The 14,850-nt window shown below is 44.2% G+C and overlaps 1 protein-coding gene across 1 annotated transcript in view; it reads right to left on the reverse strand.

Moving 5' to 3' along the window:
- The window catches only part of KDM4B (lysine demethylase 4B), a 72,181-nt gene that overhangs the window by 23,349 nt on the left and 33,982 nt on the right, over positions 1 to 14,850 (reverse strand). The window contains exons 9-11 of the mRNA XM_059489790.1: positions 4,186 to 4,382; positions 3,678 to 3,710; positions 551 to 720 (exon numbers count right to left, since the gene is read on the reverse strand). Coding sequence (XP_059345773.1) covers positions 551 to 720; positions 3,678 to 3,710; positions 4,186 to 4,382 — 400 coding nt within the window. The remainder of the gene's footprint in view (positions 1 to 550; positions 721 to 3,677; positions 3,711 to 4,185; positions 4,383 to 14,850) is intronic.

Below are 14,850 nucleotides of genomic sequence, written 5' to 3' on the forward strand. Positions count from 1 at the left end.
GGGAGTTGCCATTGCCTGGTTTTATTTTCAGCAAAGGTTTTATATTTCATGCAGAGGAAGCTGCAAAGCTTCCCTGCCCCAGCTAAACTTGAAGAAACCCAAGTGGGACTCGTGCAGCAGCTGTGGATCCCACCCAAACTGAGCTCTCTGGATTCAGTCTCTGAAAAATGGGAACATAGGGAGGGGAAGAGGAAAGATGAATTGCACAAGGCAGTGCACAAATCATTCTTTTTCAGGGCAGGACATAAAAATACATTTATTTGTTTCTCTATGAAATAATTTAAAATATTCCTCACATAATATATATTTTTTACAATCCTGGAATAGTTTGAGCCTGTAGAATTTTCAAGCCCTGCCAAAAAAGCTATTTGGATTGAATCCTTAAAGGGAGGGAAAAATCAATTGCTGCTGTGAATGATGACATATTTCAGTGAGTTTTTAATATTGGGGAAAACTCTGCTGATATTTCAACAGAAATCAACAGCAGCAGACAAGTTATTCACAGAGGTGTTTCAGAGCTCACCCCAGCTCCTCACTGCTCTGGCCTCACCTTCTCCCTCCATCCCTTTGCTTCTCTCCTCTTCCTCCACATCTGGCCCCCTTTTCAGCTCCTCTTTTACTTTCACATCTTCCAAGGCAGTTTCAATAGCCATGACATCCCCAAGAGATTTCTGATCCTCTGTTTTGTGTCTTCTGGGTTGACTCCTTTTTCTGTGAGACCTGAAAGTACAGAAGTGTGATTTGACATAAAAGAACAGTCTTCAAAATAGAAAACCATCACTGACTTTAAAAGCTGAATAAAAAACAAAAGGATCTTCTTTGCAGAGAAAACACAAGGTAGCTAAAATAGCTACAGGGCAGAAGAGATATCTGAAAGGGAGCAGATGAACCTTGCATAACACAACATTTAAGATCCATTCACAGCAGCCATTAATTGTCTGGGTTTCCTGAAGAGCTTTTTCCTACCATTACTAATGTAAGCTCACAAGCTGCAGTTAAAGTGATTTTAATTGTGTTTTCAATCTATTTTGCTTGTATTTCAAAATACAGATGAAAACTTGTTTAAATCTCTCTTTCATCCTCTGCCTCCATTCCATTATTTCTTTTCATTCTGTCCGTGCCTCCCTTTGGCAAACTGCTGGAAGTCTGCAAAACATCATCTTCCAGCTCTGAGACATTACCCAGCACTGCCAGTTCCCAAAAACACACCATAATGAATGCTCACAGCACAATCAATAGGCAGTCTATGATTTTTCAGCAGTAAATTCAGAAGGTCCAAGTCCTTGAAGAAATCTAACTAAAAAATATGCTTATTAATAAGAACAGACAAATACTAACGAGGCAATAGCAATGCTGTTCATTCTTTTTAAAGTCAATGCCACTAAGGCAAAGATTACAGGAGCCACAATGCAAAGAGAAATGGAAATTCAGAAGCCAGGACAAGATTTTTGGGCTGGGAACTGTACCCTGACAGACACTCCCTTCTGCTCAAGAGGGACAGGGAGGGAAAATTGGAAGAACAAGAGTCAGAAATTTGAAAGTCAAGACAAATGCAGTTTAATAGGTGAAGAAAGAATTAAGAAAGAAAGAAGCCCAGGAAATCCACTCAGCACCTCCCTAGGCAGAGCAGTGCCCAGCCAGTCCCCAAAAACAGCACCTCAGAAGCCAAACCCCTCCTTCCTCCTCTCCCCCAGTTTTTATGGCTCCCCATAACATTTTATGGCACAGAATTTCCCCTTGGCCACTCGGGGCCAGCTGGGTCCCCTCCCCAGCTCTCACCCACCCCCAGGGTCCCTCTGGGCCAGAGTGGGACCAGATAAAGCCTCGACACTGTGCAAGCAACAGCCAAAACTTCAGAGCCCCAAATCCCAGTCACTCCATCCCAGCCAGCCCCAGCACAGGGCTTTACAGAATCTGCAGAATTTCTCCTTGAATTTCAAGTTTAAATCTAACAAGCTCTCCTTTTCCAAAAGGACTGATTCAGAAACTTGTGATTTTTTTCCCCATTTTCAGCATGTAGGCAGTTCTTCTTTGGTTGAAAGCTGCATTTTCCTTACAGCCTCACATCCATCATCGTGTGACAGAGACTAAAACACACTTTACTCATCAGTCCCAAAGTCTAGAAAAGCTAAAAAGCAGCTCCCCATCCTCAGAGCCCAGAAAACTCAGCTGCTAATTACATTTGGAGCACAACAGAGTTAAGAGCCCTTAATCAGCCTTTAAACTGACAAAGAAGGGAGAAAAAAATTCCACCTGAGCTGAATGATGAATAGAAAAGCAAGCTGATCCATATGCACAGGGACCTCTAATTGCCAGACTCTGAGCAGATGGTGGCCCTCCAAGAGGAGCTGGTGCCTTCACACCTGCAGGACAGCCACCAGCAGGAACAGGGGCTGAGCCCACAAGGATCAGCTCTGCTCTTCACCCATACTCCAAGAACACACCACCTTCCCTGGGAGGGGAGTGCAGGGTGGGAGGTGAAGATAAAGCTGTAAGACTTTGCCACTGCAGCTGGAATGTTCTGTAGCTGAAGGAGGAGTTGAGTCAAGCGTTACAGGCTGGTTTTAGCAAAGTGTGCTTTACTCCTGTGGTGTGGAAGTGCCAGGCAAAAATTACAGCGCAGAGCTTTATACTCGCAGGAGAGAAAAAAAAGATCTGTTTTGCAGTGCTCTTCTCACTCAGGGGTTGTGGGGGAGAGAGGCAGAAAGCTCAGCATTTAAAGAAAGTGCTTCCAGAACTACAGGCTGAAGGCTGAGCACTTCCAGAAGTGAAGCTGTTCTGTGTCTGACAAATTCACACACCAGAAATGAAATGGGGACTGGACTAAAACAGTCTCTTGCTGAAGCCATAAAGTAAACAAAGTTGGGTTTTTTAAGGTAACCAAGTCTGACTGACCTTAGAGAAGAAATAACACCTCTCTGCAGAGTTTAAAAGCTCCATTTTTCCAAGAGAGCTGACAAAAAAAGCAGCGTTTGTACTCTTTGAAGAACAGAACCACAAAGTGACTTAAATTAAGTAGCTACAACTGTGAAGGTTTGGGCAGAGGTGAATCCCATCCCTCCATCCTGCTGAGAAAAGTCAGGCTTCAAGTAAAACCATGTCTTGGAAAGACATAAGCACAGGAGAAAGTACAGCTAAGGAGCATTGAACAGCTTCAAAACTGCTTCAGGATAATGCTGGAATAATCCAGGAAACGCTGAATAGATAAGCAAAAAAAAAAGCACCTGGATCTTTTGCAATAGGCTCAGGCTGAGACAGAGGCTTCTCTGCTGGGTAATAGGCTCAGGGAGGGAAAATAATCCTTGGTGTTCATAGAGCACCTTCCAGTGTGCACACCAGCTGCACCAGGAACCTGAACAGTCCCAAAACTGCAGCAGCACTTCCACCAGTGAGCAGCTCCTTTTTCCCACCCCAGGTACATCACACACCCCTGGCAGCCCAGGAGAGCAGCTCCAGAGGGAAAACCAGAGGAGCCATCAGACAGTTGAGGTTCTCCAGTGACGGAGAGCACAGAAATACAAACCAAGGTGAAACCTGAGGAACCTCAAGGCCTGAATATTCCCTGGGGGCATTCATAAAAAGCTCAGTGACTGAGGAAAGGAGTCCCAGAGCTGCTATTTAAGGGATTGCCAGGAAAAAGAATGAAGGGGTGGATGTTGCTGAGGGAAGTCACATACCGGTGTTTGTTGTCCTCTTCCTCATCTCCTATCCTATAAAGCAAGATTCCAACAGGAAAAGGTTAGCATGCCAAATTTTCAATTCAAGCATGCTGTAACACACAAAAATCACAGACTTGTAGAAAATTAATACAAAGATCAAAGGAAGCACAGAAAGGCATGCATTAAATCCCCTTTGCAACTGATGGGCTTTTTTAAACTCCTGCTTTCTGATCAGTGAAGCTCTAAATGTTCACTATAGATTTTTTTTTTTTTTTTTTGTCTTCAGGATAAGAGATGAGATGTGAGGAAGCACAAAGTGTCCCACTTTGAAAAGCATGTGCTTTTATAACATGGGAAGGAAACAGGACCACGAGGGACACATTACCCCAGACAAATGGCATGAGGAGCTGTATGAAAAGAACAAAGGCAGAAAATAAAAGAGTTTGAACCATCTCCATGGAGGAGTGCAGCGTTTCCAGCTGAGCAGTTGAACTCCAGGCAGGGCTCAGCCCCTCTCTGGCTTTACCTGCGGAGCAGCTTCGCCTTCAGCTCTGCCTTGGTCTCGTTCCAGGCATCCAGCTCGGGGCTGCTCAGGGCCGTGGGCTTCATGTGGTCCAGCACAGCACTGTCCTTGCCCTGCTTCCAGAGCTCGTAGCGTTCTGGCTGCAGCACCCTGACAAACACGTCCATGGAGATCTTCACCATGTCCTTGCGGCACGTGCACTGCAAGAGAGCCCACAGGGTCACAGGAACGGCATTGGCCAGGGGAAAACCAGCTCTGCCCACACTGCCTGCTCCTGGAACACCAGCTGCCACCCCAAAGCTCTCCCAGGCTGGTGGAAAACTCCTTCCCAAGGATTTTTGTCGGTTTCTCGGCTGTTTAGGTGACCTGGAAAGGCCCGGGGTGGCCTTGGACAACCCGCGCTTCAAAGGACGAGAAGAGGCTCCAGATCTTTTCTCGGTCTTGGTGTTTATTAATTGTTTATCTAAAAGATTTTCTCTTGGCCCGACAGAGGTCTGCACAGCAGCCAGCCATGAGCACACAGCGAGCCCCCGGGGCAGTCACCTATCTTTATACTCAAAGTTACGTATACAATATTTATCATTTTTCCCCAATGCCTTCTACCCTTATTAACCAGTGCACTTTTAGTAATAACCAATCCCAAAGTGCCACCATCACCACAGAAGATGGAGGCCGAGAAGAAGAAGAAGAGGACACGCCCCAATTCCTCCATCTTACTTCTTTAGACCCCCCTGTACAGAAATCCTAAATTCTGTGTCTTACACTCTAATTAACTTATCCCTTCACCATTTACCCCAGTGAAATCCTCCTATCCTCATACAGGTGTCGTCTCCTGTGCAGGATCAAAGTCCAGCCACCAGACACTTCTGGCAACATTCCAGGACTCCCAAGCCCCCCAGGGGTGGTCTCAGTCCCTCTGCACCTCAGTCCTGAGGTGCTCAGATCCCACAGATTTTGTTCTCCCTCCAAGCCCCCCAACAAGCCAAAGCCTCCTGGGAGTGGCACTGCTCGAGTTCTGTGCTGCAGGCATTCGACACAATTACTCTGTCTGAGCCTGCCCTCAAGCCCATTTCCCTCCACCAGCCTCTCTCTGGCAGAGTTTTCCAGGCTGAAAAGATATTATTGGTACCACCTCATAACTCAGAAAAGCCTTACAGGAACCAAAGCCTGACCTAGAGCACAGGGCAGTTAAACTTCATAATGATACATTCTGACATGGCACAGCAATCCTGCACAAAAGGGAAGAAATGAAAACCCTGCAGTAACTATAACCTGCATCCAAAGCATGAAGCGGGAGAAAATGTGCTTTATTCATTTCAGCTGGCATATGCTCATTAAAACTAACCTGGAGTCACACCCCTGCCATTGCACAGAGAGGACTCACAGGTGGTTTTCCTTGGATATTCCCTTTGCTGTGACGGATCAACAGACTGAGTGCAGCAAAGGGATTCTCACCCTGGGCACTGATGGCAGTCTCAAAGAGTCAGCCTTTGTAAACTCCATCAGAAGAAGGCAGAGGATGGAAAAGGACCCAGGAACCCCCAGGTGCCTCTGGGGGCTGCAGCCACAGCTCTCCTGCTCTAAGGTGCAAAGCTTTGCTTGCACTAAATTGCTTTTCAACTCCAAGCTGAGGCTGAGGTAATTGGAGCCACTTTGCAGGGCTGGTTTGGGTTTTTTTCCACCTTTCCTTCATACCTTTTCAAAACCATTCTATCCATTCTTTTGGCAGAAGTGCCTGAAATTAAACCTGCTTCTCCCTTTTCTCCCTTCCCTTTTCACCACCATCACTAAATAATTTATGGCCAGAGTTGAGAATTCACTGAGAGAGGGAGACAGGAGATTCCTTCTGCACAGTTCCCCACCATCCCACACCCTCCAGCTCCTGTTTCTCACTGTGCAGGGGCTGGGGCAGTGCTGGTAACCCCAGCGTGCTGAGTGGGAAGGAGCATTTATGGACAGCCACTTTCAGGAAAACTCCATTTAATGAAAAACAGCTGAGGCCACAAAGGCTGGAAATGCAATTTGGCCACAGCATGGCAGGAACACAGATGGCACCCAGGCTCCCAACCCCAGCCCAGGCAGGAGCTTCCCACAGCACCTCCCTCTCTGCTGGCCTGAGGGACTCAGCAGATTTCCCTTAAGAAAATTTAAAAGCACCTGTGCAGAGCTAAAAGAGGAACACAAAGAGCATCCCAGCACAGCTCTGGGGATTGAACTCCTCAGAGGCTGAAAAATGGCTTCAAAGGGAGCTCTGCCCTTGGTGGTGCTGAGTTGGACCCAAGGGGTGCAGCACAGACTCCCCCACACCTTCAAATCTGCCAGCACAGCCCGAGGCACTCAGGGCAGGGGCTGCAGAGCAGTTCCAGCCCCTGCAGCCCCAGAGGCTCCCCCAGCCCCTGGGCAGAGCTGGAGAAGCCCAGGCTGAGCTCTGGGGATGCTGCTGGGCTGCACTCAGCACTGCCGCTGTGGCCCCCACAGCAGCCAAGCTCCTTTCTGTCCACAAATCTACCATGATGGATGTTTATATTTCAATTTTAATTTAATTCTATTGCTTTCACAGCAGCCAGCATGAATAATTTACAAAGCCTCCTTCCTCTGGGGCTCCTTCTGGAGCGTGCAGTGCTGTTTCCTCAGCTGCTGCAGTTGTGTCACAGCCACATCCCCAGCATGGCCAGGACATTGTTCCATGCCCTTCCTTCAGACTGGATCCTGCTGATGCTTCCAACACAGCTGGAGAAGGGAATGTTCTGTGTGTGTGTGAGAATGGGGGAGACCGGGAGGAGAGTGAGGGTACAGGAGGGTGAGGAATTGCCTTTGCAATCAATCCCTGCTTTGGTTGGTTCCTGGCAATGATCTCCAGTCCCACACCCTGCCTTCCCCCTTCCACACACACACAGCTGTATTTCTTTCAAAGTGTTTCATTGTGGTCATAAACACATGTATTTCCTAAAAGACATGGTGCCTACGCTCCCATCTCTTCCCTCCCTACCCCAGTTTCTGCAGAACATATCCTCCCAAATTCCCTCCAATTCTAACACTTTTCTATTCCACTATTATTAAACTTCATAGAAAAAACACCCAAAAAACTAACATGTCTACACTAAAACACCACCCCTAAGGAGAGATCTGAAACCTCATTTCCTTTACATGAGACAAAACTGAACCACAAAGCTCCAGTCTGGGAATTCACAGAATTCCTATGGATCAACAGCCCTGAGAAGGATTTCAGGGTGATGTGATCACCCAAAGCAGAGCACTGAATGGCAGCACGAACATCCTGTGCAAACGGCAGTGAGAAATCCCAGGAACCCTGAGATCCCATCCAGCACCTTCCCCTCTCCCCTCCATCCCTCCCAGCCCTGGGAGCAGCAGGGCTGGCAGAGCCACAGATCAAACAAAGGAATAAACAGAATATTCATAACTGCCTTCTCCAAGGAGCCACTGCAAGTCCTGAAAATGGGAGTGGAAAAAACCAAACAAAAATCAACAGCTTTAGGGTCAGTTCTGTGCCCTCGGTTACAGCGGAGCTGAGACCCAAAAGAGCAATTAGAGGAGTTTCCATATTCACCAAATCTGCAGGAACTTCACCCATTCCATTCTCTGAAAGCTTTTCCCAGCCTCACCTCTCCTTTTCCATAAGTTAATGGCTTTATTAACTATAAGCACATGGAAAAATACTGTAAGGAAATGCACAATTAAACCTTTTTCCAGCCTAAAACCGCAACATTCTTCCTTTCCTCATTATTTTATTATCTGCAACTCTAATTTGGAGCCTGTGGTAAAATATGTGACCACACCAGGAGCCCTGTCCCATCAATTCTAACTCCAAGACTGATAGGGGGGAATTTGTGGCTATGCAATGTACAACCATTATCTTATTTGCAATATTTTTAAACATAAAAACACAAATAAGTCTCTATAAAATAACAGTCAAATAAAATGGCTGTCTCCTTGAAGTCATAAAATCAAATGATTTATGGAAAAGTGCAGACTCATTCAACTTCAACCTTCAGCAACAGTTTTGGGAGGATATTTCCCTCAATTCCCAACTATTAACACTGAACTGAACCAGTTCCAGCACACAAGAAAGGTTAATGGAAAATAATCCTTTTCCTTACGCAGAAATAGTCACCAAAATTACATATTTTAAGTGGCACCACTGGTTTTCATGGACAAAACCCTTCATATTCAGATGAAAGCAGTTGGTAAGACTCAGCTGAGCCTCCCACTTTCCCTTAATGGAAATTCATCCATCACAAAACCCAACATGCTCGAAATTGAAGCTCTTTCAGCTTTTAAATGCCAGACTAAAATCTTTGCTTAAAGCTTTTCTACCTGCTTTACAATAAAAATGAAGCCTAAAAGCAAGTTCCTGGGAAGGAGGGGTGGAAAAGGAAAGGCAGCAGAGGAACACGGACAACACCTCCCAGCTTCTCCCTGGGCATTTCCAGAGAGAAGAATTTCAGCTTTTGGGAGAAACAAATCCCCAGCCAGCAGCAGGAATCCAGTTTGTTCCTATATCAGGTGTGTTTCTGGGATCTAACAGGACACAAAAACCCAGTTTGAAGCTCCAGGTTCCTTCTCCTCGCCCTCAGCCAGCCCAAGAGGGCTCCTGGCAGACGAACGGCAGCAATTCTGGGAATTGAGGATTCAGTGAATGAGGATTCAGCTTGGAGGAGGAGGAGGAGGAAAAGCCCAAAGTGCACAGTTGTGCGTTTAATGCTGGCGGTTGGAAGCTGTGGGAAGGAAGATGAGCCCTGACCCCCCGTTCGCAGAGTAATTAGCGGTATCAACAACAACCCAGCTCATTAGCCAACCCACCGGCAAGCCTTCAGAGCCTCACAAACAAAACCATTAGGAAGGATTGCCATGAACCCCCTGTCCTGTCCTGGCTGCAGGGCAGCATTGCTGCCGGCCTGCTCCCCTGGCTGCCCCCAGCTCCCGGAGCATCCCTGGGGTGCTGGGGCACAGCCACCCCTCCCTCCCTTCACACACAGCGCTGTGGGGCACAGAAATGCGCTGGGAGCGCTGTCCCAGAGCTGGGATCAAATCAAAATAATAAATAAAATTAAAATAGTATCATATTAAAAATAAAAATTAAAAAATATAAAAAATAAAAAATAAAAAATAAAAATAAAAATAAAAATAAAAATAAAAATAAAATAAAAATAAAAATAAAATAAAAATAAAAAATAAAAATAAAAATAAAAATAAAATTAAAAATAAAAATAAAAATAAAAATAAAAATAAAAATTAAAAATAAAAATTTAAAAATAAAAAAATTTAAAAATAAAAAAAAAATATTATCCCAGAGCTGGGATAAAATAAAAATAATAAATAAAATTAAAATAGTATCATATTAAAAATAAAAAAAAATTAAAAATAAAAATAAAAAATAAAAAATAAAAAATAAAAAATAAAAAATAAAAAAAAATAAAAAATAAAAAATAAAAAATAAAAATAAAAAATAAAAAATAAAAAATAAAAAGCATTATCCCAGAGCTGGGATAAAAATAAAATTAATAAATAAAATAAAAAATAGTATAATATTAAAAATATAAAATAATAAATAAAAAATAAAAAACATTATCCCCGAGCTGGGATAAAAATAAAATTAATAAATAAAATAAAAAATATTATAATATTAAAAATATAAAATAATAAATAAAAAATAAGAAACATTATCCCCGAGCTGGGATAAAAATAAAATTAATAAATAAAATAAAAAATATTATAATATTAAAAATAATAAATAATAAATAAAAAATAAAAAACATTATCCCAGAGCTGGGATAAAAAAATAAAATAAATCAATAAAATAAAAAATATTATCATATAAAAAATATAAAATAATAAATAATAAATAAAAATATTATCCCATAGCTAGGATAAAAAATAAAATAATTCAATAAAAATACTATCATATTAAAAATATAAAATTATAAATAATAAATAAAAAACATTATCCCAGAGCTGGGATTAAATAAATTAAATAAAATAAAAACTATTATCATATTAAATATATAAAATAATGGATAAAAAACATTATCACAGAGCTAGGCTAAAAAATAAAACAAATCAATAAAATAAAAAATGTTATAAAATTAAGTATATAAAATAATAAATAAAAACATTATCCCAGAGCTAGGATAAAAAATAAAATAAATCAATAAATAACCCATGCCAACACCCAGAAGGAGCTGCTGGCACTGAGACCCCCCAGGGACATTCAGCCACCCCACCCAGCACTGGAAATCCTGGAAATCCTGGAAATCCTGGAAATCCTGGAAATCCCAGCAAATCCAGGATTGATTCTGCTCACAGAACCCCACTTTGGTCTTTCATTAGCAAAAATCCTCTCCAGAACCTCCCAGCCAGAACTGCAGGAGAGGAGATCAGAAAAGAGCTGATAAAACAAAGCTTCCAGACCATTTCCAAAAAACAACCGTCCCCTTTCCACCTCAGCACAAAAAATGCTGTAAAAGTTCCTTTTTCTTGCACAGAATCAAGAGCATTAGGAGTGTTTACAAATAATACAAGAAAATAAGTATGAAGAAAGGTGGAAGAATTTGTACAGGAGCAATTTTGAATCTGTCTGATGGAAATAAACCATGGAAATGTTATTCCATAATAGATTTCTTTAATGTATTCCAAGCTTAAAAGGTCTAATTAGAGTAAAAGAGCAATTTTGAACGTCTGACAAAAATAAACTATGGAAATGCTATTTCATAATAGATTTTTTTTATGTGTTCTAAGCTTAAAAGGTCTAATTAGAGTCAGTTGAGGCATAGACACAAAGTAATGCAAAAATTCAGCTCTGATTTGCCTTATTTTGGGGACTAATTTTGCAGTATTACCAAACAGATTTCTGCAAAAACCTCACAAGTTTTATTTTCTTGGGAAATACAGACACATTGAAGGCAAAAAAAAACCTACCAAAATGTGAATAGTAAGAAGAAAGCTTCAATTTCAGCTGGAAAATTATATGCTAGACAACATTAAATCACAGATATTCCAAGTGTAAATTTGAGATTGTTTCTATATTTTATATACAGTACAGAAAAAGGAGTGAGCAGAAGGTTTAGAAGCAAGAAGCCATGTAAAGGATCCTGGGATGAGGCGAAAGCTGGTTTTTGCAGAGCCCAAAATGCAGGACCTGGGCAGGAGGGGCAGCCTGACCCTGTTTTATGTTGAGAGAGAGAATTCCAGCAGTTTTTCTGGAGTAAACAGGAGATAAAGGAAGGTGTGGAAGTGGCAGCCAGCAGGAACCCAGACCTTCTCCAGGAGTGGCTGCACTTAACTGAAAGGAAAGTGCAGAGATTGCTCCACTCCCATCCATTTATTTTCAGTCCGGTTTGCCAAAGAAATAGAAAAGCTGAGGTGGGATTTGAATTTCTGCTGAAATTCTGAAAGGGTCTCTGAATAGCAGGAGGCTCACTGTGACTACAGGGAGGGCACTTTCCTGAAACCCCTGCTTTAAAAGGGTTATTTGGGCAAAGACACAGCTGTTGAAATCCTCTGGTGGTGCCATCCAAGCGTTTTCAGAAACAAAAAACCAAGCAGGAACTGCAGGCTCATGGTGCAAAATAAAAAAGAAATTTAATAAAAGATATAGTAAGGAATGAAAATTATAATTTCCTGCCTGTCACTCAGCAGCTTTTTTCAACGACCAAACAGAAAAAAAAAAAAAAAAAAAAAAAAAAAAATCTGACAAATGGAAGACAATTGGCTGAGGAACTCCAAGTACAAAGGGAAATATTTCTCCCTAATTCCTAAGCTCTGCCTGTGCAGGCAAACATTAACTGTGCTATATACAAATAAACCCATCCCTCCTCAGCTGAATCAGGAATGCTCAAGTCCAAAGCAAATATTTGGATTACAGCTGACTCTGAAACGTTGTGCCAGGATCTCCAAGGCTGCGAAAACCCCTCTGAGCTCCCTTCTCCTGTCTCTTCTTGCTGCACTGTGACTGCGACACCTCATCACCAAACAGGACTGCAGCTCCCAGAAGCATTCCCTGCCAGAGCTCTGGGAGGTCTGGAATGGGATGAACCCACAGCACAACCCTGGGAAGGGCTGCTGGCAGCACATGGGACCAGCCCTGGCAGCCCCAGGGTCACTGCAGGGCTCCCCATCCCTGAACAAGGATCTGCTGCTCAGCTTTTGCCCAGGATCACTGCAGGCTTCTCCATCCCTGAACAAGGATCTGCTGCTCAGCTTTACCCCAGGACCAGTTCAGATCTCTCCCATCCCCAAACAAGGATCTTCTGCTCAGCTTTATTCCAGGATCACTGCAGGTTTCTCCATCCCCAAACAAGGATCTGCTGCTCAGCTTTACCCTGGGATCACTGCAGGTTTCTCCATCCCCAAACAAGGATCTGCTGCTCAGCTTTACCCCAGGGTCACTGCAGGTTTCTCCATCCCCAAACAAGGATCTGCTGCTCAGCTTTACCCTGGGATCACTGCAGGTTTCTCCATCCCCAAACAAGGATCTTCTGCTCAGCTTTATTCCAGGATCACTGCAGGTTTCTCCATCCCCAAACAAGGATCTGCTGCTCAGCTTTACCCCAGGGTCACTGCAGGCTTCTCCATCCCCAAACAAGGATCTGCTGCTCAGCTTTACCCCAGGATCACTTCAGATCTCTCTGCTGCTCAGCTTTTGCCCAGGATCAGGTGCAGGATTCTCCAATCCTGAACAAGGATCTGCTGCTCAGCTTTAGCCCAGGACCAGTTCAGATCTCTCCCATCCCCAAACAAGGATCTTCTGCTCAGCTTTAGCCCAGGATCACTGCAGGGCTCCCCATCCCTGAACAAGGATCTGCTGCTCAGATCTAGCCCAGGATCAGGTGCAGGAGGAAAGCTGAGCTTGGCCTCAGAGCCACCTTGGCTGGGAGGACTCAGCTGCAGCACCAGGCTCCTCCAGGCCAGATGGAGACATTTCCATCAGCACACCAGCTAAAATCTGGTGTTTCTTCTGGGCCCTGTCCAGCTGGATGGGGACATCCCTCTCTCACTGGGGCACCCTCAAGGCTGTGAAGGATCCAGACCCTTCCTCTGGACCTGACACTGGCTGAGAGCACAGAGATCCAGTCCTGAGGATTTCTGCACATCACAAAAGACAATTTGTGGAATTTCTCTGTCACAAACCACACTCAGCACTGGGGCTGGAGGAGCAGGAGGATCAGAAAAGCAGACCCAAGGGACAACAGCACCTGTTCTAACTAAAAACCCAAGGAGAGAAAGACTCCACATTCTCAAAAAGCTTTGGACCAAACAGGACAGCTCAGATTATTCACTTGCTATTCACCAAACCAAATTCCACTGGAATTTCTAAGGATCTACCCATCCTGGTTTCTCATTTACAGATACAAGTGGATTTACCCACTGTTAGTTTCCCACACTACTCTGCAGCCATCGCTATTTTTTTTTTTTTGCTAATCCTGACACTTGTTCTACCATTAGAGCAGGGCCAGTGTCTCAGCAGCTGATCTTTACACTCCAGGCTGGTTATCCTGTATTTTTTACAGGTTCTCTGTGGGATGCAGAACATTGCACCCATCTGGCAGGCAATTAGCACAGCTCTGCTCTCTGAGGTGAACCATTACCTTCCTGCCCTGCACTGCACCACTGCCACACAGCTCTCAGCACAGCCCAAACCTCCTCCCCAGGATAATGTCCAGGAGAGCATTACAAGGGGCTAATTATGAACCTGGCCTTGTCCCCGTTCTCCTGAGGGCAGGCAGGACAAGAGAGCTGTGCTGGCAGCCCAAGGAAAGGAGGAATCCCCACCTGGGTCACTGCAGGCACAGCAGGAGCCTGCAGAGCTTTGCCCAGCTCAGACTTCCCAAGAAATTCTATAAATGAGTATATAGTCAGAAAAAAAAAAATCCCCAAACCTGTCTGCATGTGAGCAAGGACAATCTAATTGTGCCTGGGAACAAATAAATCAATGAAGCCATTTCTGAAATATAGGAAAGTTGTGGTAGTTAATTAAAAATCACATACTCAGGAACGGTGTGGGTTGGGAGGGACCTTAAATCCCATCTCATCCCATGCCTGCCATGGCAGGGACTCCTTCCATGTCCTGGAATGTCCATCCTGGCCCTGGGCACTGCCAGGGATCCAGGGGGCACCTGTGCCATGGCCTGCCCACCCTCCCAGCCAGGAATTTCCTCCTGATGTCTCTGCAGGAATTCTCCCCCCACAGAGGTGCAGGCAGCTCCAGTGCACACCCTCAGCTGATCATTCCCCAGGTCCCCGCTTGACCTCACATGAAATTTAAACACAGCTTTGCCCCCACAGAGTAACAAACTCTCCCTCAGCTGGGACCCCCAGCCCAGGTTCATTAACACTGGTTTGGAGCAGCATTAAGCAAAAAAGCTCAGAACAGACAAGTGCCACAGAGTGCAGTGGGAATAAATTGGGCATCTCCTTCCACACTTCCACTTTGTGTCCCCAGATCTGCTCCTGCCCTGCTGCTGCTTGTTCAGTAATTTCACGCTACGCTGCCTAACAATGTAAGCATGGAGGCTCCATCTAAAACTGCACTTCCCAAATGTCACTTGTTTGTGAACACATGGCTGAGCCCAAAATTGCTTTTAATATTCGAGTGGCGCCTGCTGGCTCTGTTGTAGTTAAGGGTCTGTCTGAATTTCCATGATAAACCCC

The sequence above is a fragment of the Ammospiza nelsoni genome, chromosome 27, assembly GCF_027579445.1.
Source record: "Ammospiza nelsoni isolate bAmmNel1 chromosome 27, bAmmNel1.pri, whole genome shotgun sequence".
NCBI classification, from domain to species: Eukaryota; Metazoa; Chordata; class Aves; order Passeriformes; family Passerellidae; genus Ammospiza; species Ammospiza nelsoni.